Genomic DNA, 26,342 nt, shown 5'->3' on the forward strand with positions numbered 1-26,342 from the left:
GGGTAGAACTGGATTGTATTAGATCATGCTTGTGCCTGCACATAGCATGATATCTAGAGGGAGACATTGTGGACTAATGAGCAGGTGAGTGTCTCCAAGGACAATGGGTAGTACATCCTGGACAGAAGTTTCCATTAGTTTGGAGCTACAAAGAGGGGTAGCAGTGTGAGAAGTGAAAAGGAAGAGGGTGTCCTTCATGTCCCTGCCAAGGACAGTGCCCTCCTGAGAGTCCCCATCCCAGACAAAAGGAAAGCAAAGAGCATTATTTGGAGCCCTATCGTTGACATCAACAACTGACATGAACACCAAGGTTCCCAGCAGCCATGTGGCCTGAGCAGCAGGACCTGAACGGACAGAGGCTGCCCGAGTGTCTGAACACGATGAGGGAGAGGAGGGCAGGTGTGTGGACTGGGGATCCCGCTGCTTACAGAAGGTGCTCGTTGGCTTCCAACGCCTACAAGCAACTCTGGCTGCACACACTTTGCTATTCACTGAATTTCTTGGTATAAACTCCAGTAATAACGGGGTTCGCAAGGTGCAGGAGGAAAGAGAATGTTACCTTATTCAGCATCAGAGACCTTCCCAGGAAGAAGCCGCACCACTGGGGACTTTTCAATATCACTCTTGGCGGGGGGGGGGGTGCTATTTCTTTTTTTAATTTAAATTCAATTAGCCAAGATACAGTACATCACTGTTTTTTAATATACTGTTCAATAGTTCATCAGTTCAGTATAAAACCCAGTGCTCATCACATCACATGCCCTCCTGAATGCCCATCACCCACTGACCCCAGCCCCTCCACCCACCTCCCCTCCAGCAAACCCTCATTTTGTTTCCCAGAGTCCAGAGTCTCTTATAATTTGTCTCCCTCTCTGTTTTCTTCCCATTCAGTTTTCCCTCCCCATCCCTAGGGTCCTCTGCACTATTCCTTATGTTCCATGTATATGTCACAAAGGTGACACTTACTAAGCTTTTACGACATACTAGCTGCAATGCTGATGGTAGAGCAGTACTTCATTTAACCCCCACAAACCCGCAGGAGAGAGGTGCTGGCAGAATGACCACTTTATGGATGGTGGCCTGGGTCAGCCCCGGGGTAACAAGCATCTGTCACACTCAGATCACATGGCCCCGAACAAGCCATACCGTGACCCAGGGCCTCCCAGGGAGGGCTGCTGAGGACACTGGCAGCAACCATAGGATGGTCCACATATCCACATGTCTCCCCGTTCTTCCCAAGTCCTGGAAGGCCTGGCATGCATTTCCAGTAAAGTGGTCCCTTTCTCACTCTTGGGGACCTGTGGCATGTTAAGGTTGGCTGCGTCAGTCCAGGGACAGAGTTTCCTACCCCGTTTCCCTTTCTGGAACACACCTGACCGCCAGCCCAGGCTGCACTACCCCTGCTATCATTTCCAGAGTGCTCAAAGTGGTCCCCGCTCTCCCTCCCAATCCAAGATCAGAAAGCAAGTTCCTATGAGTGATGTTATCATAGGAATGACTTTGAATTCCCCCTAAGTCATTAATTTTTTTTTTTTTTTAAGCAAATCAGCTACCAACTCTGGCTCTCTTCTATTACTGTGACAATTCACAAATGTGGAGACACCAGGTGAAAACAAAACAAAACAAAACAAAACAAAAAGAACACTACTAGCAAATCAGCTACCAACTCTGGCTCTCTTCTATTACTGTGACAATTCACAAATGTGGAGACACCAGGTGAAAACAAAACAAAACAAAAAGAACACTACTAGCAATCATTCCTGTTCTAACATTGTCCTTAACTGCCTGGGCACTGTCTTTTAAATTCCTCTTAGCCCAGATCCAGTTCCTATCCCACTGTAAGCCTCCATCTCAATTTCTGTAATCTCAATTTTTATTATTCTATGTATTACAAAATGCAAACAAATTAAAAGACCATGGAATTATTATTTTATTAAGCATACTTCTAAAAACGACTGTCTTCAAAAGCAACACTCCCTCCCAAATATCAAATTCAAATAGAAGTAGAATGGACAGACCAATTAAAAAAAAACAACCGACAGGAGTCAAGATGGCGGAGAAGTAGCAAGCTGAGACTGCTTCAGCTAGCCGGAGATCAGCTAGGTAGCTTATCTAAAGATTGCAAACACCTGAAAATCCATCGGCAGATCGAAGAGAAGAAGAACAGCAATTCTGGAAACAGAAAAACAACCACTTTCTGAAAGGTAGGACCGGCGGAGAAGTGAATCCAAAGTGACGGGAAGATAGACCCCGGGGGGAGGGGCCGGCTCCCAGCAAGCAGCGGAGCAACCGCGCACAAAATCAGGACTTTTAAAAGTCTGTTCCGCTGAGGGACATCGCTCCAGAGGCTAAACCGGGGCGAAGCCCACGCGGGGTCAGCGTGGCCTCAGGTCCCGCAGGGTCACAGAAGGATCGGGGGTGTCTGAGTGTCGCAGAGCTTGCGGGTATTGGAACGGGAAAGCCGGCTGCAGAGACAGAGCCGACAGTAAGCTCGCAGCTCGGGGTGACCTTGAACCGGTCGCAGGCTCGGTGAGCTCGGAGCGCGGCCGGAGGTCAGGCAGAAGGGAGTGACTGGGCGCTGTTCTCTGAGGGCGCCCTGAGGAGTGCGGCCCTGGGCTCTCTGCTCCTCCGGGCCAGAGACCAGGAGGCCGCCATTTGTATTCCCGTCCTCCAGAACTCCAGAACTCCAGAACTCCAGGGAACAAAAGCTCCTGAAAGCAAACCCGAGCGGATTACTCACCCCGGCCCCGGGTAAGGGCGGTGTAATTCCGCCTGGGGCAAAGACACTTGAGAATCACTACAACAGGCCCCTCCCCCAGAAGATCAACAAGAAATCCAGCCGAGACCAAGTTCACCTACCAAGGAGTGCGGTTTCAATACCAAGGAGAGCAGCAGAATTCCAGAGGAGGAGAAAGCCAAGCACGGAACTCATGGCTTTTTTTTGGTGATTTTTTTTAGTCTTGCAGTTAATTTAATTTTTTATTTTTCATTTTTTTTTTTTTTCTTCTCGCCTTCGGGTAAATTTTTTTTTTTTTAACTGTTACCTTTTTCTTTTTTAACGATTTTTTACTAGTTTATCTAATATATATATTTATTCTTTTTTACATTTTTCTCAGGTGTTTTCTTTTTTAAAAATTTTTTTCTTTTCTTTTTTTTTTCTTTTCTCTTCTTTGTTCTTTTTTTTCTTTCTTCCTTTTTGAACCTTTTTTTATCCCCTTTCTCCCCACTCACGATTTTGGATCTCTTCTAATTTGGTTAAAGCATATTTTCCTGGGGTTGTTGCCACCCTTTTAGTATTTTACTTGCCCCTTCATTTACTCTTATCTGGCCAAAATGACAAGACGTAAAAATTCAACACAAAAAAAAGAACAAGAGGCAGTACCGAAGGCTAGGGACCTAATCAATACAGACATCGGTAATATGTCAGATCTAGAGTTCAGAATGACAATTCTCAAGGTTCTAGCCGGGCTCGAAAAAGGCATGGAAGATATTAGAGAAACCCTCTCGAGAGATATAAAAGCCCTTTCTGGAGAAATAAAAGAACTAAAATCTAACCAAGTTGAAATAAAAAAAGCTATTAATGAGGTGCAATCAAAAATGGAGGCTCTCACTGCTAGGATAAATGAGGCAGAAGAAAGAATTAGTGATATAGAAGACCAAATGACAGAGAATAAAGAAGCTGAGCAAAAGAGGGACAAACAGCTACTGGACCACGAGGGGAGAATTCGAGAGATAAGTGACACCATAAGACGAAACAACATTAGAATAATTGGGATTCCAGAAGAAGAAGAAAGAGAGAGGGGAGCAGAAGGTATACTGGAGAGAATTATTGGGGAGAATTTCCCCAATATGGCAAAGGGAATGAGCATCAAAATTCAGGAGGTTCAGAGAACGCCCCTCAAAATCAATAAGAATAGGCCCACACCCCGTCACCTAATAGTAAAATTTACAAGTCTCAGTGACAAAGAGAAAATCCTGAAAGCAGCCCGGGAAAAGAAGTCTGTAACATACAATGGTAAAAATATTAGATTGGCAGCTGACTTATCCATAGAGACCTGGCAGGCCAGAAAGAGCTGGCATGATATTTTTAGAGCACTAAACGAGAAAAACATGCAGCCCAGAATACTATATCCAGCTAGGCTATCATTGAAAATAGAAGGAGAGATTAAAAGCTTCCAGGACAAACAACAACTGAAAGAATTTGCAAATACCAAACCAGCTCTACAGGAAATATTGAAAGGGGTCCTCTAAGCAAAGAGAGAGCCTACAAGTGGTAGATCAGTAAGGAACAGACACAATATACAGTAACAGTCACCTTACAGGCAATACAATGGCACTAAATTCATATCTCTCAATAGTTACCCTGAATGTTAATGAGCTAAATACCCCAATCAAAAGACACAGGGTATCAGAATGGATAAAAAAACAAAACCCATCTATATGTTGCCTCCAAGAAACTCATTTTAAGCCCGAAGACACCTCCAGATTTAAAGTGAGGGGGTGGAAAAGAATTTACCATGCTAATGGACATCAGAAGAAAGCAAGAGTGGCAATCCTTATATCAGATCAATTAGATTTTAAGCCAAAGACTATAATAAGAGATGAGGAAGGACACTATATCATACTCAAAGGGTCTGTCCAACAAGAAGATTTAACAATTTTAAATATCTATGCCCCCAACGTGGGAGCAGCCAACTATATAAACCAATTAATAACAAAATCAAAGAAACACATCAACAATAATACAATAATAGTAGGGGACTTTAACACTCCCCTCACTGAAATGGACAGGTCATCCAAGCAAAGGATCAGCAAGGAAATAAAGGCCTTAAACGACACACTGGACCAGATGGACATCACAGATATATTCAGAATATTTCATCCCAAAGCAACAGAATACACATTCTTCTCTAGTGCACATGGAACATTCTCCAGAATAGATCACATCCTCGGTCCTAAATCAGGACTCAACCGGTATCAAAAGATTGGGATCATTCCCTGCATATTTTCAGACCACAATGCTCTAAAGCTAGAACTCAACCACAAAAGGAAGTTTGGAAAGAACCCAAATACATGGAGACTAAACAGTATCCTTCTAAAGAATGAATGGGTCAACCGGGAAATTAAAGAAGAATTGAAAAAAATCATGGAAACAAATGATAATGAAAATACAACAGTTCAAAATCTGTGGGACACAACAAAGGCAGTCCTGAGAGGAAAATATATAGCGGTACAAGCCTTTCTCAAGAAACAAGAAAGGTCTCAGGTACACAACCTAACCCTACACCTAAAGGAGCTGGAGAAAGAACAAGAAAGAAACCCTAAGCCCAGCAGGAGAAGAGAAATCATAAAGATCAGAGCAGAAATCAATGAAATAAAAACCAAAAAAACAATAGAACAAATCAACGAAAGTAGGAGCTGGTTCTTTGAAAGAATTAATAAAATTGATAAACCCCTGGCCCGACTTATCAAAAAGAAAAGAGAAAGGACCCAAATAAATAAAATCATGAATGAAAGAGGAGAGATCACAACTAACACCAAAGAAATACAAACTATTATAAGAACATACTATCAGCAACTCTACGCCAATAAATTTGACAATCTGGAAGAAATGGATGCATTCCTAGAAACATATAAACTACCACAACTGAACCAGGAAGAAATAGAAAGCCTGAACAGACCCATAACCAGTAAGGAGATTGAAACAGTCATTAAAAATCTCCAAACAAACAAAAGCCCAGGGCCAGACGGCTTCCCGGGGGAATTCTACCAAACATTTAAAGAAGAACTAATTCCTATTCTCCTGAAACTGTTCCAAAAAATAGAAATGGAAGGAAAACTTCCAAACTCATTTTATGAGGCCAGCATCACCTTGATCCCAAAACCAGACAAGGATCCCACCAAAAAAGAGAGCTATAGACCGATATCCTTGATGAACACAGATGCGAAAATACTCAACAAAATACTAGCCAATAGGATTCAACAGTACATTAAAAAGATTATTCACCACGACCAAGTGGGATTTATTCCAGGGCTGCAAGGTTGGTTCAACATCCGCAAATCAGTCAATGTGATACAACACATCAATAAAAGAAAGAACAAGAACCATATGATACTCTCAATAGATGCTGAAAAAGCATTTGACAAAGTACAGCATCCCTTCCTGATCAAAACTCTTCAAAGTGTAGGGATAGAGGGCACATACCTCAATATCATCAAAGCCATCTATGAAAAACCCACCGCAAATATCATTCTCAATGGAGAAAAACTGAATGCTTTTCCACTAAGGTCAGGAACACGGCAGGGATGTCCATTATCACCACTGCTATTCAACATAGTACTAGAGGTCCTAGCCTCAGCAATCAGACAACAAAAGGAAATTAAAGGCATCCAAATCGGCAAAGAAGAAGTCAAATTATCACTCTTCGCAGCTGATATGATACTATATGTGGAAAACCCAAAAGACTCCACTCCAAAACTGCTAGAACTTATACAGAAATTCAGTAAAGTGTCAGGATATAAAATCAATGCACAGAAATCAGTTGCATTTCTCTACACCAACAGCAAGACAGAAGAAAGAGTTATTAAGGAGTCAATCCCATTTACAATTGCATCCAAACCATAAGATACCTAGGAATAAACCTAACCAAAGAGACACAGAATCTATACTCAGAAAACTATAAAGTACTCATGAAAGAAATTGAGGAAGACACAAAGAAATGGAAAAATGTTCCATGCTCCTGGATTGGAAGAATAAATATTGTGAAAATGTCTATGCTACCTAAAGCAATCTACACATTTAATGCAATTCCTATCAAAGTACCATCCATCTTTTTCAAAGAAATGGAACAAATAATGCTAAAATTTATATGGAACCAGAAAAGACCTCGAATAGCCAAAGGGATATTGAAAAAGAAAGCCAAAGTTGGTGGCATCACAATTCCGGACTTCAAGCTCTATTACAAAGCTGTCATCATCAAGACAGCATGGTACTGGCACAAAAACAGACACATAGATCAATGGAACAGAATAGAGAGCCCAGAAATAGACCCTCAAATCTATGGTCAACTCATCTTCGACAAAGCAGGAAAGAATGTCCAATGGAAAAAAGACAGCCTCTTCAATAAATGGTTCTGGGAAAACTGGACAGCCACATGTAGAAAAATGAAATTGGACCATTTCCTTACACCACACACAAAAATAGACTCAAAATGGATGAAGGACCTCAATGTGCGAAAGGAATCCATCAAAATCCTTGAGGAGAACACAGGCAGCAACCTCTTCGACCTCTGCCGCAGCAACATCTTCCTAGGAACAACGCAAAAGGCAAGGGAAGCAAGGGAAAAAATGAACTATTGGGATTTCATCAAGATCAAAAGCTTTTGCACAGCAAAGGAAACAGTTAACAAAATCAAAAGACAACTGACAGAATGGGAGAAGATATTTGCAAACGACATATCAGATAAAGGACTAGTGTCCAGAATCTATAAAGAACTTAGCAAACTCAACACCCAAAGAACAAATAATCCAATCAAGAAATGGGCAGAGGACATGAACAGACATTTCTGTAAAGAAGACATCCAGATGGCCAATAGACACATGAAAAAGTGCTCCATATCACTCGGCATCAGGGAAATACAAATCAAAACCACAATGAGATATCACCTCACACCAGTCAGAATGGCTAAAATCAACAAGTCAGGAAATGACAGATGCTGGCGAGGATGTGGAGAAAGGGGAACCCTCCTACATTGTTGGTGGGAATGCAAGCTGGTGCAGCCACTCTGGAAAACAGCATGGAGGTTCCTCAGAATGTTGAAAATAGAACTGCCCTATGACCCAGCAATTGCACTATTGGGTATTTACCCTAAAGATACAAATGTAGTGATCCAAAGGGGCACATGCAGATGAATGGATCAAGAAGATGTGGTATATATACACAATGGAATACTATGCAGCCATCAAAAGAAATGAAATCTTGCCATTTGCGACAACATGGATGGAACTAGAGCGAATCATGCTTAGCGAAATAAGTCAAGCAGAGAAAGACAACTATCATATGATCTCCCTGATATGAGGAAGTGGTGATGCAACATGGAGGCTTAAGTGGGTAGGAGAAGAATAAATGAAACAAGATGGGATTGGGAGGGAGACAAACCATAAGTGACTCTTAATCTCACAAAACAAACTGAGGGTTGCTGGGGGGAGGGGGTTTGGGAGAAGAGGGTGGGATTATGGACATTGGGGAGGGTATGTGCTTTGGTGAGTGCTGTGAAGTGTGTAAACCTGGTGATTCACAGACCTGTACCCCTGGGGATAAAAATATATGTTTATAAAAAATAAAAAATTAAAAAAAAAAAAAAAACCACCACCATACACCAATCCATTTGTGATGACCTGTAGTAATGTAGGATTCAGGTGGCAATGGAGAAAAGTAGGATTTAGGATGTAGGATTCAGGGAGTAATGTAGTAATGCAGGATTCAGAGAGTGATGTAGTAATGTAGGATTCAGGGAGTAATGTAGTCATATAGGATCCAGGGAGTAATGTAGAAATGTAGCATTTGGGGAGTAATGTAGTAATGTAGGATTTAGGGAATAATGTAGTAAAGTAAGATTCAGGTAGGCATGTAATCTTCATATAGTAATGCAGTAACATAGGATTCAGGTAGTAATGTAGAAGAGTAGTATTCAGGAAGTAATATAATGGTAATGCAGGATTCGGGTAGTAATATAGTAATCCAGGACTCAGTTTCGTTCAATGGGTAATCTTTCCTATTCCATCCCCTCTGCTGGGTTCCCAAGGGGATGCAAAAACAAAAAAATGGAACAGCCCCTATCTTCAAGTTCCAGGAGAGAGAGACAAATGTAAAAGAAACCACTACACTATGAGACATAAAGATAGGTGGCTGTTCTGGAGAGGAGGACTGAGAATAGAAGGAAAGGCAAGGCACCTTCCGGTGAAGCTCTCCGGAAAGGACAAGCCTGGCCAGGGGGTACACGGAGAGCAGACTGGGATCAAGGGCAAAGCCTAAGGGAAGGCTGCCAGGAGTCCTAAGACTACGAGCAGGAGGAGGGGGTGGGTAACAGGTGTCTGTGGGTGTGTTTGCATCTCATCCAGAAACAGAGCTGAAGAGAAGGGCCAGGCTGTGCCTGGGTTTGGGGGCCACACTGGGAACCCACCACAGGACGGGGAGCTGGAAAGGGCTCTGGTGTGAGGAGACAGTGCATCCCAACAAGTGTCTCTGTGTGCCAAGTGCTGTGCTGGGCGCTGCACCTCTATCTCCTGTAATGCTCTTTGGGACGCTCCACGCTCCACACCTTATAGATGGGGAAACTGAGGCTCACAGAGTTCAGTGCTCTTCCACCAAGCTGGTATTCCTAGATGCCTGAGGGCTCTGGAAAGAGCCCGGGAATGGACAAGCATGGAGACAGTGGCTTCCGCCTGGGTCACTGCCCAGGGTGCAAGAAACGCGGGGAACACACAGTGTTTCGGAGATCCTCAGGCAGGGGCCATAAGCTCCTTTCTCACTCGCTTCTTAGGAAATTGCTCACTCGCACCTAAAGTCGTGCACTGAGTTTTACCCTGTTCAGTGTGCCAGACAGGACTCGGGCGTAGAGACCATGGACGGTGTGCCTCCGATTTCCTTCCTAGCAGGCTGTGAGGGACGGCGGACCCCCACTGCTTACAGCACTCGGGGTAGTGGCAGATGACCTTATCTAAAGTGCTCAGTAGCACATAAGCTAAACTTTCCAAAATGCTCAGGACAGAGGAACTGACTCACCCATTCATTCATTCATTCATTCACTCATTCATTCAACCAGCCCTGCTTCTGGCCTAAGCATAAGCCTAAGCATTAAGTGTCCACTGTGGGCATGGGACACCCTCCTTCCACTAACACCACTTCTGAGAAAATACAGACACAAACCCATCATACACACGTGAATACCTATGCAGACCTAGGTTCGTGTCACACACACACACACACACACACACACACGGCTGCTGAGTGGGCTCCGGAGCTCCCTGCCATGCTCTGGAACATCCCCGGTCAAACAGGCTGGAGACTGGAACCCACAAGGGCCACAGCTACAAAAAAGGTTCCCTACCGGAATGCAGTGGGAAAAGTGTCTCTAAACCCAGCAAAGCACTTTGTCATTGCAACTCAAGCCTGTGGTACCCCCAGCTCTGGGCTGCACAGGGCTCTGGGCTGCACAGGGTCCCCGGCTTCACTCCATCTGCTCATCTCTCGGCTCTAGGGCCACTAGGCCTCACAGCTTCCAGGAGTCATGGCCAGCCACCTGGTCACATGGGGTCTCCATAGGGGTGTGGCTAGGACTCAGCCCCTGGCCCAGCTCAGGGGTGGCAGGGAGCAATGCAGGCTACTCTCAGTCTCCCAAACAGGCTCTGGGGATAGGAGGGTTCGGGAACTACTTAAGCCTTGGCTGTGAATCACCTTCTCGCTTGTGCAGAGCCTGGGAAGTCTGAACGCCCAGTCCTGGCTTCGCTCTGGGGGAGCAGCTCTGCCATCCTGCCCCTTGAGCACAGCTTCCAGGAGCCAGAGCCAGCCCCTCTACTCAGAGGGGGCCAGGACACACTCTCCAAGCAGGTGGGACTGTGACTCAGCACTTGTCTGAGTGCGGACAAACTGGTCTCCAGAGCAGAGCTGCACCCCCCACCCCAAGTTCTCTGATCAGAGTACACCCTGACTTGGTTGTGTAGGGGAGCAAAGCTGCTGGTTGGGGGGCCCAGTCGGACGCTGCAGGTGTGAACTCAGTCTGCCAAGACCCAGTGCTGGTTGTGGCAAGCCCCTTCCCCTTCTTCTTGACAGTCAGATTGCCAGGGGCTGGGCCCCAAGAGTCCCCTGCAGCCCCCGTGGTGTGAGATCAGAGGAGGGGCTCCCACAGAGAGGCTCCCAGTGCTGGGGAAGGTTGGCGGTCACCCCAGGCTCCCTTTTCTGGCTGGAAGAAGTGGGTGTTCAGGGGGACCTCTTGGCTGGGTACTGCACTGGCCTGGGGAAGGGGAAATGGGGTGGCTGTGTCGCTGCATCTCTTCCCCCCAGTGCTGTCTGCCTGGGTCTCTGGGCTGCAGAGGGTGCTTCTGCCTCACCTCCACTTCTAGGTTTCTCTCAGTGGCGTCCTATCCTTGAATGCTCACTAGTTGTTCTCATGACGGGGAGAAAGTCAGGAACAGCCTATGTCACCGTCTTGGTGATGGCACTTTTAAACAGCTCCTTAAAAGGCTCATGAGCCTTCTTACCCATTAAATGGCTCTTAGACAAGACCAGTTTAAAGATTTCCGTGTCAACAAATCAGAAACATATGCTTGGCAAAGCGTGTTTTACGATTTATCAAACCCAACGTTCGAAAAATAGGTTGGGACATCTAACAAAGCCTAATCCAGCCATGCCGCCCAGGCCCCACGTAGGGGACCCTTATCCGCCGCCCCCCCACACACACCTCTGCCCTTCCCTGGGCTTTTTAGAAGAACCCATTCGATTGTAGCAGACAGACTGAATCCTTGGGCTGACCTGAGTGGTGGCTATGGTTCTCCCCTTCCTCGGGCCTGTTTCAATTTTGGGGGCTGTGTGCCACCTCCCCACGCCCACCTAACCCTGCATGCAGGAGAGCTTGGCCGCCCAGTCGGCCTGCCTGGGCTCTCTGCTGGGTGCAGTCAGGAAGGGGAAGGGGTTGGCCTCGGTCATGTCCAGCAGTCCAACCTCCTCTCTCTTCTGCCAGGCAGTCCACCTCTCCCTGCTCTCTCCCTGTTTCTGTCCTAAGCCAACATTTGGAGCCTTTGTATTTCTTGGGTCCAAAAGCATTTGCAGGGCTCCTAGGCAGAAGCTCCATGAGTCAGCAGCACAGCCCCCTCTCCCCCAGCCCATGCAGGAACCTCAGGTCATTGAAATTATTAGGCTGCGTGTCATGGAGGAACGGGAAAGGAGGGCCGGCCAGAAAGTGGCCAGAGACTAGACTCTGGAGCAGGCTCTGGGATCTCGTGACAGTGGGGCCTTGTGCCCTGGCAGTGCCCAGGGAGAGTCAGAGCTTCAGAGGAAGGCTGGCGATGGGCCTCGGGCTGAGATTCTCAGCCTGAGCAAAATATCCCAAAGTGGCCAGGAAGTAACCAAGCCCCAGACGCAGGGGATCTGAGGGACCAGGGTCTTCTCCCAGTACTCCTGCCCAGAGAGGCAGCAGAGTAAGCTAGAATGCTCATCAGAGAATCAAGGTCGACCCTGGCACGAGCCTTCCTACCTGTGTGAGCTGGAGTAAGTCATTGTGCTACTATGACCTTTGTTTTCTTGTTTTTGTTTTTTGTTTGTTTTTTTTTTTTTTAGATTTTATTTATTTATTTGATAGCATGAGAGCAAGAGAGAGAGAACATGAGTAGGGGGAGAGGGAGGGTCAGGAGAAGAGGGATAAGGGGACTCCCCACGGAGCAGGGAGCCCGAAACAGGGCTCGGTCCCAGGGCCCTGAGATCACGAGCTGAGCGGAAGGTCGATGCTTCACCGAATGCGCCACCCAGGCGCCCCTCTTCTCGGACCTTTAGTGAAGTCATCTGAAAAACAGAGGCAAGAACACTGCCTAACCACTCTCGTGGGGCTGACGACGGAAGAAAACAAGGCCAAAGTGGTAAAATGATGCAGAAGTTTAAACGGATCATGTCTAAAATCCACGTTTTTCTTTTTTCCAGCCTAAAACTGTTGCCTCTTTTTTTTCTAGGGTCTAAAAATATTCAGAAGCTACAGGCTTCTTTCCCTCCCCACTAACCCCCCCCCCCCAGCCAAATTACAGTCGTTTGTGTTTACTCTGGGCATATTTGTAACCCATCACCTCTTCTAGCCCACTATTATCACCGGGCGGCCTCTGTCTTCCCAGCAGAGCCCTGGCATCGTGGCGATGGGCAGGAGGAAAGCAGGGGAACAAAGTGGGACAAGGAAGTAAGGGGAAAACCCTCAGATTAGCAGCCAAAAACCCTAAAAGCACAGAATCACAGAACACCCGTTGCTGTTCTGCACCAGCTCTGAGAGAAGAGAGAAGCAGACGCTTTCCATCCAAAGTCTGGTCTATTTCCAGTTCGTGGGTTTCAAGCACTTGAGAGAAGTGGCTCCCCATCCACCAGCTGCAGCACAGAGGTGGCATGTGGTCCAGAGAGGACATGATGAAAACACCGGCTTCTAATCCTGCCTCCTCTGGAAGTCCCTCCTGCCTTCACCATAACTGCCCCTGAGAACTGAACAAAGCCATAGGGTCATAACAAGAGCAGGATGCCTCGGCCCCATGTCAAGGACCAGGCTCCCTGACGGGCCACATGCTTTCCCTGGGCTATCGGACCCCAACCTCAGACATGGGTTTTATTTTTCCCTCCAGCAGGGGACAGGAGCCAACATCAGTGGGTTAGCCACGGCTCCCCAGCCCACACGGGCATTATTCTTACAGCACTGACCGCAAATCCCAGAAGGTCAACATTGATATTATACCCATTTTATAGCTAAGGATACCGAGGGTGAGAGGGGAAGAGAAACTTGCTCAAGCTCGGGTACCAGGCGGTCACCATACACCAGGCAACCTTCTACATGCTTAATCCACACGGCAACCCGCTGAGGCAGGCCACTGGCATGACCATTTCCGAAGTCTGTTTGAGGAAAATCGGGCACAGACATTTCTCACAGACACAGAGGCATTGGTGAAGCAAAGCCGTGGTGCGGGAGCCTTGCCAGGCTGGCTCTGGGTGTGGCTCTGGTCCCTGGCCGCCCTCCTTCCCCACCATTTTCCAAGCCTTATTCTCCAGCTTTCTTGGAGAATCTGTGAGCCAACCAACGTCCTTTCAAAAAGTTTCTTTTCCGTTTAAATCAGCCGGGATATGTTTTCGTTGCTTGCAACACCATGAGAACACTACAGGCAGGCTTGACTTCTCACAGCCCAGGAGGCGGGGGCACTGCTCTCTCCCAGCTCACCCCCCATCTCTGGAAAACCCAGTAAGTAAAGAGCATGGTGTTGGGAGAAAGTGGGGCACCAGGTTGAAGCAGCAGAGTCCCCTGCCCTCGGAAAACTCCAAGTGGAAAAGGAAAAAAAAAACAAAAAAACAAACAACAACAATAACAACAACAAGACATGCAATGCACTTCTGGAACAAAGCTATCCTAGAACAAAGGAATACGCTGAAGTCACTTAAGGGAAGAGTGAATGATAGAGGCTTCCTGGGTTGGCTTTTGAGAGGAGCTTTTGGATAAGCAGGAAAGGGGAGGCAAGGATAAGAGAAATGGAGAGAAACGGGGTACCAGGGAGGAAAGAGAAGGGTATACTGTGAAAAAGAGGGGCTCTCTTCTGGGTGCAGAGGCACATGCGGGAATAAAGGGGTAGGTTTCACGACACATATACAAACACACGTGTGTAGATACAGACACGCAAACAGGTGCACCTATGTAGGTATGTGTCCATGTCCAGAGGAGTGTGTGTGTGTGTGTGTGTGTGTGTGTGTGTGTGGATTTTACACCACTTTAGCCCAGGGAGGACATAAAACCGACTTTGGTATTATCTGAACCCACGGGCAGACCATCGATGGTCCACACACAAGAACACACTCCATGCTTTCCTCATTGAGTCAGTGCCTCTCTCTGGGCTTCAGCTAGTCTTCCCAGGAGTGTCACAGATGACACGGTGCCCCAGCTAGGTGCCAAGGCAGCCGCTCGGCAAACATCTACAGAAGAGGTTTCGTGAAGAAGCTAGCAGGACCCTAAGACACATTTCTCAGGACTCTGGGGTAGGGCTCTTTGAATTCTTCTGGTCAGTGGGCCCGCTTGCCCCCAGGCCATGACCTCTGAAGCTCCAGTCTCCTGTAGCGCCCACGAGAAAGGCACCATGAGCAGAGGCAGATGTTGACCTGGCCAAGGAGACGAAGAGCAGATCGCAGAAAACAGATTTTACTGGCTACATTCTGCTGCCTCCAGCCATTATGCCCAAAAGCACAGGGCGCTGCAGCTCCCAGGCAAATATCAGACCCTTCTCCTATGTACCCACTCTCCTAAGTACCTGCTCTCCCATGTACCCGCTCTGCTCTGTCCAAACGGCCCAGAAAGCATATCCTGTACTGGTTTCCTCTGTTGGGGCAAGATTTCTAACACGGGAACGGCACAGCCAGCCAGCGACCAAGCCTGGAGCATGTGTTCCGAGTACATGTCATCAGTAACCAGATCTGGGCTGGCGGGTCCTCTTAACATGAAATACATTTCTGCAGCTTGAAAAGAAAAAAGACTAAGGCTGGTTTGAATTAGGTGGAATGGAGACAGGAATTTTCCTGAAGTCCCTTCCTCTCTCCCTTGTGCGGCTACTCACTGCTTGGCAGAAAACAGGACACAGCGCCTGGCTGACCTTGGTCCATGACCCCACAGCCTCGCTGAGGGAGCACTGAGTCTGGGTAGGGGCGGTAGGCAGGTCCCACAAGGGCTGTGGAGGTTGGCTTTATTTTTTTTTTTTTTTAAGATTTTATTCATTCACCTGATAGAGTGAGAGAGATCACTAGTAGGCAGAGTGGCAGGAAGACAGAGAGGGGGAAGCAGACTCCCCACTGAGCAGGGAGCCCGATGTGAGGCTCAATCCCAGGACCCTGAGACCATGACCTGAGCTGAAGGCAGAGGCTTAACCCACTGAGCCATCCAGGCGCCCATGGAGGTTGGCTTTAAATATTATTACCTACTTCCATGGCTCAAGCGATCTGTTAGGATTCTGTGAGCCTCAGAGCCCTGACTCTGCAGCCCATGTGATCAATGGCAAGGCTGGTCCCTTAACGTGCTGCCGCCGTTGAAAAGTACAATTATGCCTTTAAAGCTCAAGGTGCAATTAAATCTCGTTAACGGTACTAATGGCTTGAGCAACCTTGAAGCAGCTGCCACATTTTAAAAGATCAGTCTCAATTGTTCTATGTCTGAAATTGCTCTGTAAAATCTTGTGAATTTTTCATCTTCACTTGAGAATGCACTTAATGCTGTGAGGATGGCTTTCTTCCAGCCACACTGCACAGAAGGGGGTTTCCTTCCTCAGCTGACAGGCTCACCCTCAGGGACTAGAGCAAACTGTACTCGACCAGGTGGGGCTGAGCCCTCTGGGTCCTCAGGGATCTGCCCTCAGGAAGAGTCCAAAGTGAGGATTCAGCCACAGGACATGGTCCAGTCCACAGCCCACCAGAGACGGTTCATATCGGCATTACTCTCTCAGACAGAGAGAAGGGAAGAGAGAGAGATAAATACATGGCTGTCCACGTGAGTCCATGGTCGGGCTCCCTCCTTGGAGCTCCCACTGCCCGCCACTGTCTGTAACTGTGGCCAGCAGGTGACACACAGGGTGTTCTACTGATCTCTTTACCTACCTGTTCCCCCAAATAAACTGTGGCCCTCTCGAGGGAGGGGCTGTGCCTGGTTCACCACGAGGTCCCCAATAACCATCAGAGACGTTCATGGATAGGAGACTGTCTCCTCTAAATTTTAAGCATAGGTAATGGGTAACCCGGGAAGGGAGACATTAGGTGTCCAGACACAACAGAGAAGCACAAGAGTGTTTCAGGCCGTGAGCTGGGAACTCTTTAATCATTGACCAAGCTCTTGAAATGGTGACCTAGGATAATTTAGAAATGCAATGTGTATTCACAGTATTTACAGTAATAACCATGGCAGCTCAAATGCACTGAGCGCTTTCTAGGAGCAAATCTTTATTGCTAAAGCTGTGCACACTTCACTCCGTAGCCTTGCAATAACCCCAGAAGGAGGTGGTATCCTCATCCCTCTCTTATAGGATGGGAAACCGAGGCTTGGAGAGACAAAGTTTCCTGGTCAGGATCCCAGAGCCAGCAAGGGGAAGAGTGGGACTCATACCCAGAGCTCTTCTCCTGACTGCTGTGCTCTGGATATGACACTGAAACTAGGGGTGGGGGGCGGGGAGGGAACAAGCTCCCCATGATGTCTTTGAAACCTTGACAGACAACGGGGTGGCATTTTGCGTTGAAGATGCCACGGCTTTCCGATTTATTTTGGGGAGGATGGGTCTTTGCTGGTCAGGTCTGACAAAGCAGAGCAAAGTCCTACTCTTTGACGGTGAGGATAATGAGGGTAACACCCTGCACTTGAATGCAACATTCCCAACAGCTCGTGAGGTGTGGCCCTCACAATCACCCCATGCCGTGGACACAATTATTATCCACATCCTAGGTATGTGGAAACAGAGTTCTTAAGAGACAAGGGGGTGCACGAAAGGCACAGCCAGTGAGAGATGGAATACGGGACCAGCCAGAGACAGTCTGAGGCCAGAGCCCCATCCCCAGCCATTATAATCCCAGCTCGCACGGGCAGATGAGAATTTGGGGGAAAGAACTGGGGGTCTATGAGAAGACTGGATTTGAGTGGGTTCTCCATTCAAGTCTGAAACAGGGGGCCCCACGGAGGTCCATCCTGCTTTGTACTCCAAGAAAAGACCACAGCTGATTCTGTTGCAACCCTGGGAGCTCCCAAACCCATAAAAGCATGATAAGGAATGGAAGAGAAGAGAACAAGTCTACAGCAGGGGTCATAAACTACACAGCCTGTGGGTCAAATCCAGCCATCTGTTTTGGTAGATAAAAAAGTGGCCTGGCACACGGCCGAAGCCACTGATTGATGCGGTGTCTAAGGCTGTCTTTGTGCCAGAAGAGCAGAGCTGAGAAGCTACAACAGAGACACTGTGGCCCGCACAGCCTAAGTTAGTTAGTAGCTGGCCCTTCACAGAAAAGGCTTGCCAGCCCCTGGATTACATGTTAGATGGCTTGATGCGAACACCAGCTGGCACAACAGCAAGCCGTCTCCAGGCAGAACAGGCGCACCTCACCAATCCCGCTGATGCTGACACACCCAGCTTGCAACAGTATTTTTCAAAAAAACACACGACCCCAAACCAGCCGTCCCTCACACCCCCTGCTCACCACCCTCTACAAGGAGCGCCAGCAGTGAGTCTTACCTTTGTTGTACATGTTCGTGGGCACTTGGACGTCACTCAGACTGATGTTCACAGGCAAATTATTAAAATGGTCATTTGGGGCTAAGATGAATTCCTTCCCCAGCTCCAAAAAATTCCCATCTTTGTCCCTTTCGTTTATCAGCACAGCATTGAAGTATTCATACTGAAAGAGAAAGTCAAAAAGCATTACTTGTGGCTTAGGGCCGGAGGCTGCGAACTCAGACAGACCTGGGCACAGGCTGCGGGGCGTCCCCTACAGGCGTGGACCCTGCCTTAGTCACACCATCTCCTTTAGTCTTCCCTGTCATCTGTGGCTGCTCCTGCACAGGCGTGATAGCACCAGATAAATATTTCTCCATGTCATTAAATATTCTTCAAAACCTTATTGTAAGGAGCCGCACAGTACTTCTTTTTATAACTAGAGAAAACTGCCCTAAGGATATTTTAATTCTTTAAATTTTGAAGACGAACCCTGCCCTTAAGTTGAAGGAGACTATGAAGTCAACAAAAAAAATAACAAGTAAATCTGTAATATGTCTTATAACCATACTTGTTAGGGAAAATAGCCAAGCCGGGGCAGGCAGGGAGAACAGCAGCGGAAGGGCTGTGTTTACATATGGTGCTCAGCAAAGGTCTCAGTGCTGTGGGAACACTCAGGCAGAGACTGAAGGACAGAACGAACAAGCTATGTGGGCATCTGGGGAGAAGCACCCCAGGCAGAGGAGACAACACAGGCCATGGGCCTCGCACAGGAGTGTGCCGGCACATGACACAAATGGCTGTTTCATCAGCAACCTCATCACGGTCATGATCATCATCTAACATACACAGAAGGCTGACTTTGTGACAGACATTATTCTAAGTGTTTTATTTATCTATTTGGGTGGGGAGGAGCTGAGGACAAGAGAGATCCCTAAGCAGGTTCCAGGCTCAGCACAGAGCCCAATGCAGCGCTTGATCCCATAACCCTGAGATCATGACCTGAGTGGAAATCAAGAGTCAGAGGCTTAGTTGACTGAGTCACTCAGGCTCCCCCAAAGTGCTTTTCATGTGCTTCATTTCTCCTAACAATTCTATGAGGTAGGTTTTATGAGGAGTCCCACTTCAGCAATGAAGAAACGGAGGTAGAAAGAACAGAGGGACATTGTGAAAGACTACACAGATGATGAGCAGAGCCAGAATTCAAACACAGGCCGTCTACTTCCAGAGTCTGTGTGCTTATCTACTGAGCAGTATTCCAAGATGGCAAGTGTATTGGATTTAGCAGACTGAGAATTTAAAAGAACTACGATTAATATGCTCAGGGCATGAATAGAAAAAGTACAAAACAGGTAAGAACAGATGGGTAAGAAACAGAGAGATGGATAATCTAAGAAAGAATCAAAAGGAAATGCAAGAAATCAAAAACACTATAACAGAAATGAGGAATGCCTTTGATGGCTCATCAGCAGACTGGACATGGCCAAGAACATAATGAGTGAGCTTGGAGATATGTCAAAAGACACTTTCTAATTTGAAAAGCAAGGAAAAAAAAAAAAAAGAGGGAACGGAACATTCAAGAACTGTGGTACGATTACAGAAAGTGTAACAGATATGTAATGGGATTACGAGAAGGAGAAGAAAGAGAGAAAGGAATAAAAGAAATACCTGAAGTGATAATGGCTAAGAATTTCCCAAAATTAATGACGCATGCCAAATCACAGATCCAAAAAGCTCAAAGACCACAAAGTACATGAATATAAATAAATGTACACCTCAGCATATAATACCAAACTGAAAAAACAACAACAACAACAAAGAACAAAAGAAAATCTTTAAAAAGTCAGAAATGGGGGGGGGGGTCTTAGAAGAACAAGGATAAGGATTATATTGGCTTTCTCTTCAGAAACTAGGCAAGCAAGGAGACAGTGGAGTAATACTTAGTGTTCAGAGAAAAAGCCCACCAACCTAGAACTCTGTATCCAGCAAAATTGTCTTTCAAAATTGAAAGAGACTAAATGCCTTTTCATATAAACAAAATTTGAAGAAATTTTTTGGGACCAGACTTGCCTTACAAAAAATATTAAAAGTCCTTTAAGAAAATGAAAATGTTATAGGTCAGAAACTCTGATCTACATAAAGAAGACTGTTACAGCAGGAATAAATGAAAGTAAAATAAAATAATCATTTTCTTATTCTTTTTTTATTAGTTTCAGAAGTAGAATTTAATGATTCATCCACTGCATACAACAAAAAGACCGAGATTATACCATGCATATTTTCAGACCACAGTGCTTTAAAACACAAACTCAATCACAAGAGGAAAGTTGGAAAGAACTCAAATACAGGAAGCTAGAGAGCATCCTACTAAAGAATGAATGGGTCAACCAGGAAATTAAAGAAGAATTGGAAAAATTCATGGAAAAAAATGAAAATGAAAATACAAGTGTTCAAAACCTTTGGGATGAAGCAAAGGCAGATCTATGAGGGAAGTACATAGCAATACAGGCCTTTCTCAAGAAACTACAAGTCTTAGGGGTACCTGGATGGCTCAGTGGGTTAAGCCTCTGTCTTTGGCTCAGGTCATGGTCTCAGGGTCCTGGGATCAATAACTACATCAGGCTCTCTGCTCAGCAGGACGCCTGCTTCCCCCTCTCTCTCTGCCTGCCTCTCTGCCTGCTTGTGATCTCTGTCTCTCTGTCAAATAAATGAATAAAATCTTCTAAAAAAAATAAAAAATAAAAAGAAACTACAAGTCTTAAATACACAATCTAATCTTACACTTAAAGAAGCTGGAAAAAGAACAGCACATAAACTTAAATTCAGCAGGAGAAGAGAAATAATAAAGATAAGATCAGAAATCAATGATTTAGAAATCATTTTATTCCTAACTGACCTAACAGATAAGTTCATTCAAAATAACAATACAAATTGCTGGGTAATTATACTTTATGAATAAGTGAAAGGAATTACAGCAGTGTTGGAACAAGAGTAGGGAACTGGGAATACTGTTAAAAGCTACCTACAGTACCCATGAAGTGGTACAAGACTATTTGAAATTGGACTTGAATTAGTTGTAAAGGTATATTGCAAACTATGAGGTAACCACTAAAATAATATTCAAAGGAAGTATAATTCACCTGCTTTAAGCAAGAAGAAAAAAATAAATTCAGAAAAGGCAAAAAATATTTAATTAATATTAACTAATAATAATATATAATAAAATGTAATTTTATATAGTATTAATTAATAATAATTAATAATAATTAAATCCAGAAAAGGCATAGATAAAATATATGTTATATATAATAATATACAATTAATATTAATTAATAATAATTAATTAAATCCAGAAAAGGCAAAGAAAGAGTAGAAGACAGGCAGGAAGGAAGGAGGGAGGAAGAGAGACAAGATCAACAAATAAAAAACATGTTCAAATATGGTAATATTAATCCACCTATATTGATAATCACTTTAAATGTGAATGGTCTAAATACACTAATTAAAAAGCAAAAACTAAAAAAAACAAGACCTTACTGTAGGTTTTCTACAAAAAAACTCACTGTATATATAAAGAACAGATAGATTAGAAGTAAAGAGACAGAGAAAGATATACCATTGCAACACTAATCAAAAGAAAGAGTAAACATTTAGGGGCACCTGGGTGGCTCAGCGGGTTAAAGCCTCTGCCTTCCGCCCAGGTCGTGATCCCAGGGTCCTGGGATCGAGCCCCGCATCGGGCTCTCTGCTCAGTGCAGAGCCTGCTTCTCTCTCTCTCTCTCTCTCTCTCTCTGCCTACTTATGTTCTCTGTCAAATAAATAAATAAAATATTAAAAAAAAAAGGAGTAGACATTTAATTTCAGACCAAGCAGACTTCAAAGTAAGGCAATTTATTAGGGAAAAAGATGACAGGCATTACATAATGATAAAAGGGCCAATTCTCCAGGAAGACGTAACAATTCGTAACATGTATACACTAACAACAGAGTGTTTAAAATATGTGAGGTAAAAACTGATAGAACTACAAGGAGAAATAAATGAATTCAATATTATATTTGAATACTTCAATACCCCTCTATCACTAACTGACAAATCCAGCAAGCAGAAAATTAGTAAAAATATAGTTAAACTGAATAACCCCATCAATGAGATCTAATTGACATATATAGAATACTTCATCCAACAATAGAATATACATTCTTCTTAAGCTCTCATGGAACAATCACCAAGACAGATCACATTCTGGGCCATAAAGCACACCTTAACAAATTAAAAAGAATAGGAATCACACAGTTTCTGCTTCTATATTATACTGGAATTAAACCAGGCATCAATAACAAAAGGACAGCTGGACAAATCCCAAAATATATAGAGAGCAAAGAACATACTTCTAGATAACAGGTCAAAAAAGAAGTCTTGAGAAATTATAAACTAAAAGTTAAAATACAACTTATTAAATTTGTGAGACATAGCAAAAGCAGAACTTAGAAGAAAATTTATACATTGAACAAATGTTCCTAATAAAGGAAAATAATTAATCATCTAAGTTTATACTTTAGAAAGCTAAAAAAAGAAGAGCAAATTAAATCCAAAATAACCAGAAGAAAAAATCAAACTGTTTTATTTGCAGAGCAGAAGTCAACGAAATTGAAAACAGGAAATCAATAGAGAAAAATGAATGAAACCAAAGTTGGTTGTTTGAAAAGATTCCTTACAGTGAAAATAGTTAAGCAAATCAGCCAAGAGACCACATGGGATAAAGTCCCCAGGAATCCAGATTCAGATTTCCAAGAGTGATCTTCTGGGGCAATCACATAAGATGCCCTAATTCTTCCAGCAATTAACTGTGACAACACATTTGCAATGCTGCCCACCAGGAGGCTTGATAAAGACACAGTGCTAAGGACATTTACTGGGGGGTGGTCATGGGACAACACTATCTACCAACATGACCTCATTGAATTTGTAGAATTCTACACCTAACAACTGAAGAGCACACATTCTTTTCCAGATTACACACTAGGCCACCAAACAAGTCTCAGTTTAAAATAGCTAAAACCCACATAGTATGTTCTCTGATAACAATGGGCTCATTTTAGAGGTCATTATATGATAATGACATGAAAAATACCAATGATATCTAAAAAAAGATGATATCTAGAAAAACCCCAAAGATTTGGAAATTAAACAGCACACTGCTTCATAATACATGAGTCAAGGAAAAAAATGACATGAGAAATTGGAAAATATTGTGATGGTAATGAAATGGTAATGAAAAAAAAAAACACAGTATTTGCCAGATATAGCAGTTTAGAGAAATGCAGAGTTTAGAGAAAAATTTACAAATTTAAAGTCTTATAATAGAAAAATAGAAAGCTTTAAGATGAATAGTCTAAGTTATTCCTGTAAAAAGACAGAAAAAGAGGAAATGAAACTCAATGTTAAAAGAAGGAATGAAATAATAGACATAAAAGCAGAAATGATAAAAATAGAAAAAAATAATGGGAAAAAAATAAAAGATATCAAAATTTGGTTCATTAAAAGGATTAATGAAATTTTAAAACCCTAGCTAGATTGATGAAGAAAAATGTCATAAAGTACAAAATACTAGTACCAGGAATAAAAGAAGAAACAACATTACAGATCCTAGAGATAATGAAAGGACAAGGAAATATTACAAACAACTTCATGCTAATATTTGATAACTTAAATGCTAATTCCTTGAAACATATAAACTACCAAAATGGACACAAGAAGAAATATAAAATATGACTGGCTTTATATAAACAGACAAAATTGAGTTCACAATTACTAGCCATGCTAAAATAAACAGCTCTAGGCTCAGATGCCTTACATGATGAATTCTATCAAATGTATAAGAAAAAAAAAAAAAAGAACTATCTATAGCAACTATTTCTCAACTTATTTAATGAGGGTAGCCTAACTCTGAATCCAAATCAGACATGAACATTTAAAAAGAATATATTACAGGGGCAAGTGGGTGGCTCAGTTAAGTGTCTACCTTCAATTCAAGTCATGATCCCAGGGTCCTGGGATCGAGCCCCACATTGGGCTCTCTGCTCAGCAGGAAGCCCGTTTCTCCCTTTCTTTCTGCCCTTGCCCTTCACTTGTGCTCTCTCTCACACTCTCTCTTTTTTCCTCATATTAATAAATTAAATCTTTAAAAATATATATGTTATACACCAATATCTTACATTAACCTAGAGGGAAAAATGCTAATACAATTCTGAATCACATCCAACTATAATTAAAAGGATAATACATCACGACTAAGCAATAGTTATACTAGGAATTCAAGGTTGGTTTGTCTGAAAAATCAATCAACACAGTTCACCACATTAAAAGAATGAAGAAGAAAAAAATCACATTACCAAATCAATGCAGAAAAACTTTTGAAAGAATTCAATTTCTGCTCATCGTAAAAATTTATAGGAAATTCGACATAGCATAAAATGTCAGTCTGAAAAGCACACCTTACCAAAAAAACCTATAGCTGATATTATATTTCTTAGGAAACACTGAATATTTTCCCCCTGGATCGAGAACAAGGCAAGGATGGGTTACCATTTCTATGCAACATTGTACTGGTGGTCCCAGTAATTAGAGTAAGATGAATGAATAAATGAATGGATGGATGGATGGATGCCTTAGGAATTGGATAGGAAAAAGCTGTCTTTATTTGCAGATAACACGACTATCTATGTCAGAAAACCCTAAGGAAACCACATAATCTATTACAACTAGTGAGTTGGGGCGCCTGGGTGGCTCAGTGGGTTAAGCTCTGCCTTCGGCTGGGGTCATGATCCTGGGGTCCTGAGATTGAGCCCCACATCGGGCTCTCTGCTTGGCGGGGAGCCTGATTCTCCTTCTCTCTCTGCCTGCTGCTCTGTCTACTTGTGATCTCTCTCTGTTTCTCTCTCTCTGTCAAATAAATAAAATCTTTAAAAAAAAAACCAACAACAAATAGTGAGTTTACTTTGCAAGATCACATGATATAAGATCAATATACAAAAATCAACTGTATTTTAACAGACTAACAAAGAACAATTGGAATTCTAAATTGAAAAAACAGATAACATTTACAATAGTATAAAAAACATGAAATCCTTAAGTATAAATTTTTAAAATTATGTGCAATACCCGTATACTAAAACCTACAAAGTATTGCTATGAGAAATTCAAACAGGTTTATACAGATGGTAAGAGATGCCTTATTTAAGGATTAAAGAACTTGGTATTAAGATGTTAATTCTTCCCAAATTGATCTAAAAATTCAATGAAATCCCAATCAAAATCTCAGTGGGCCTTTTCTAGGAGGTGTCAGGTTAATTATAAATTTTATACAGAAATGAAAGAGATCAGAATATGAAGAACAATTTTGAAAAAGGAAAAAATCATCCAAGGAGTTACATTTCCTGATTTTAAGTCTTACTATACATGTAATTCATCAAAAACAGTGTGGTATTGGCATTAGAATAGATATATTCTATTGTATATTGCATATTCTATGCAGCATAGAGAATCCAGAAATTAAGCCATACACACAGACTTAACTGAGTTTCAATGAAGGTACCTACATAATTGAATGGGGAAAATATTTTTAACGAACTGTGCTGGGACTAATGACTAAGCATATGAAAACAACATCCTCACACCTAATTCACAACACATACATAGTAATTCAAGATGGATGACAGAGTTTGATACTTCTCAAAAAAAAAAAAAAAAACCAAAAACCTATAATACTTATCAAAAAAAAAAAAAAGATAAATTTCTTTGTAGCTTTGCAGTCTTCAGGTAGGCAATGACTTTTTTTTTTTTTTACGATTTTATTTATTTATTTGTCATAGAGACAGAAGCGAGAGCAAGCACAGGCAGACAGAGTGGCAGGCAGAGGCAGAGGGAGAAGCAGGCTCGCCGCCAAGCAAGGAGCCCGATGTGGGACTCGATCCCAGGACGCTGGGATCATGACCTGAGCCGAAGGCAGCCGCTTAACCAACTGAGCCACCCAGGCGTCCCTAGGCAATGACTTCTTAGGACATACAAAGCACTTAAACAATTTTAAAAATCGATAATTTAGACTTTAAAATTTTCAAAAATCTTAATCATTAAATTCACTATTATTAAAAGAAATAGAAAAACCATTATTGAGGAAAAACAATTCATAATACACATCTGACCAATGACTTATGCCCAGAATATGTAAAGAATTCCTTTAACTCCAAAACATCAGTGAAAATATAAGGCAGCTGGGGCACCTAGGTGGCTCAGTCAGTTAAGTGTCCAACTCTTGATTTGTGTGCAGGCTGTGATCTCAGGGTTGTGAGATCAAGCCTTGTGTCGGGCTCCGTGGGGAGCGTGG

The 26,342-nt window shown here is 43.6% G+C and overlaps 1 protein-coding gene across 1 annotated transcript in view; it reads right to left on the reverse strand.

The window, feature by feature from the left end:
- Positions 1–26,342, reverse strand: part of LOC309857463 (voltage-dependent calcium channel subunit alpha-2/delta-3) — a gene marked incomplete at its 5' end in the record, with an annotated part of 317,946 nt that overhangs the window by 216,621 nt on the left and 74,983 nt on the right. Inside the window, one exon of the mRNA XM_082750156.1 lies at positions 17,980–18,142. Within this exon, the coding sequence (XP_082606282.1) occupies positions 17,980–18,142 (163 nt within the window). The remainder of the gene's footprint in view (positions 1–17,979; positions 18,143–26,342) is intronic.

Source organism: Mustela nivalis (assembly GCF_964662115.1).
Source record: "Mustela nivalis genome assembly, contig: HAP1_SCAFFOLD_748, whole genome shotgun sequence".
In the NCBI taxonomy this organism is placed as follows: domain Eukaryota; kingdom Metazoa; phylum Chordata; class Mammalia; order Carnivora; family Mustelidae; genus Mustela; species Mustela nivalis.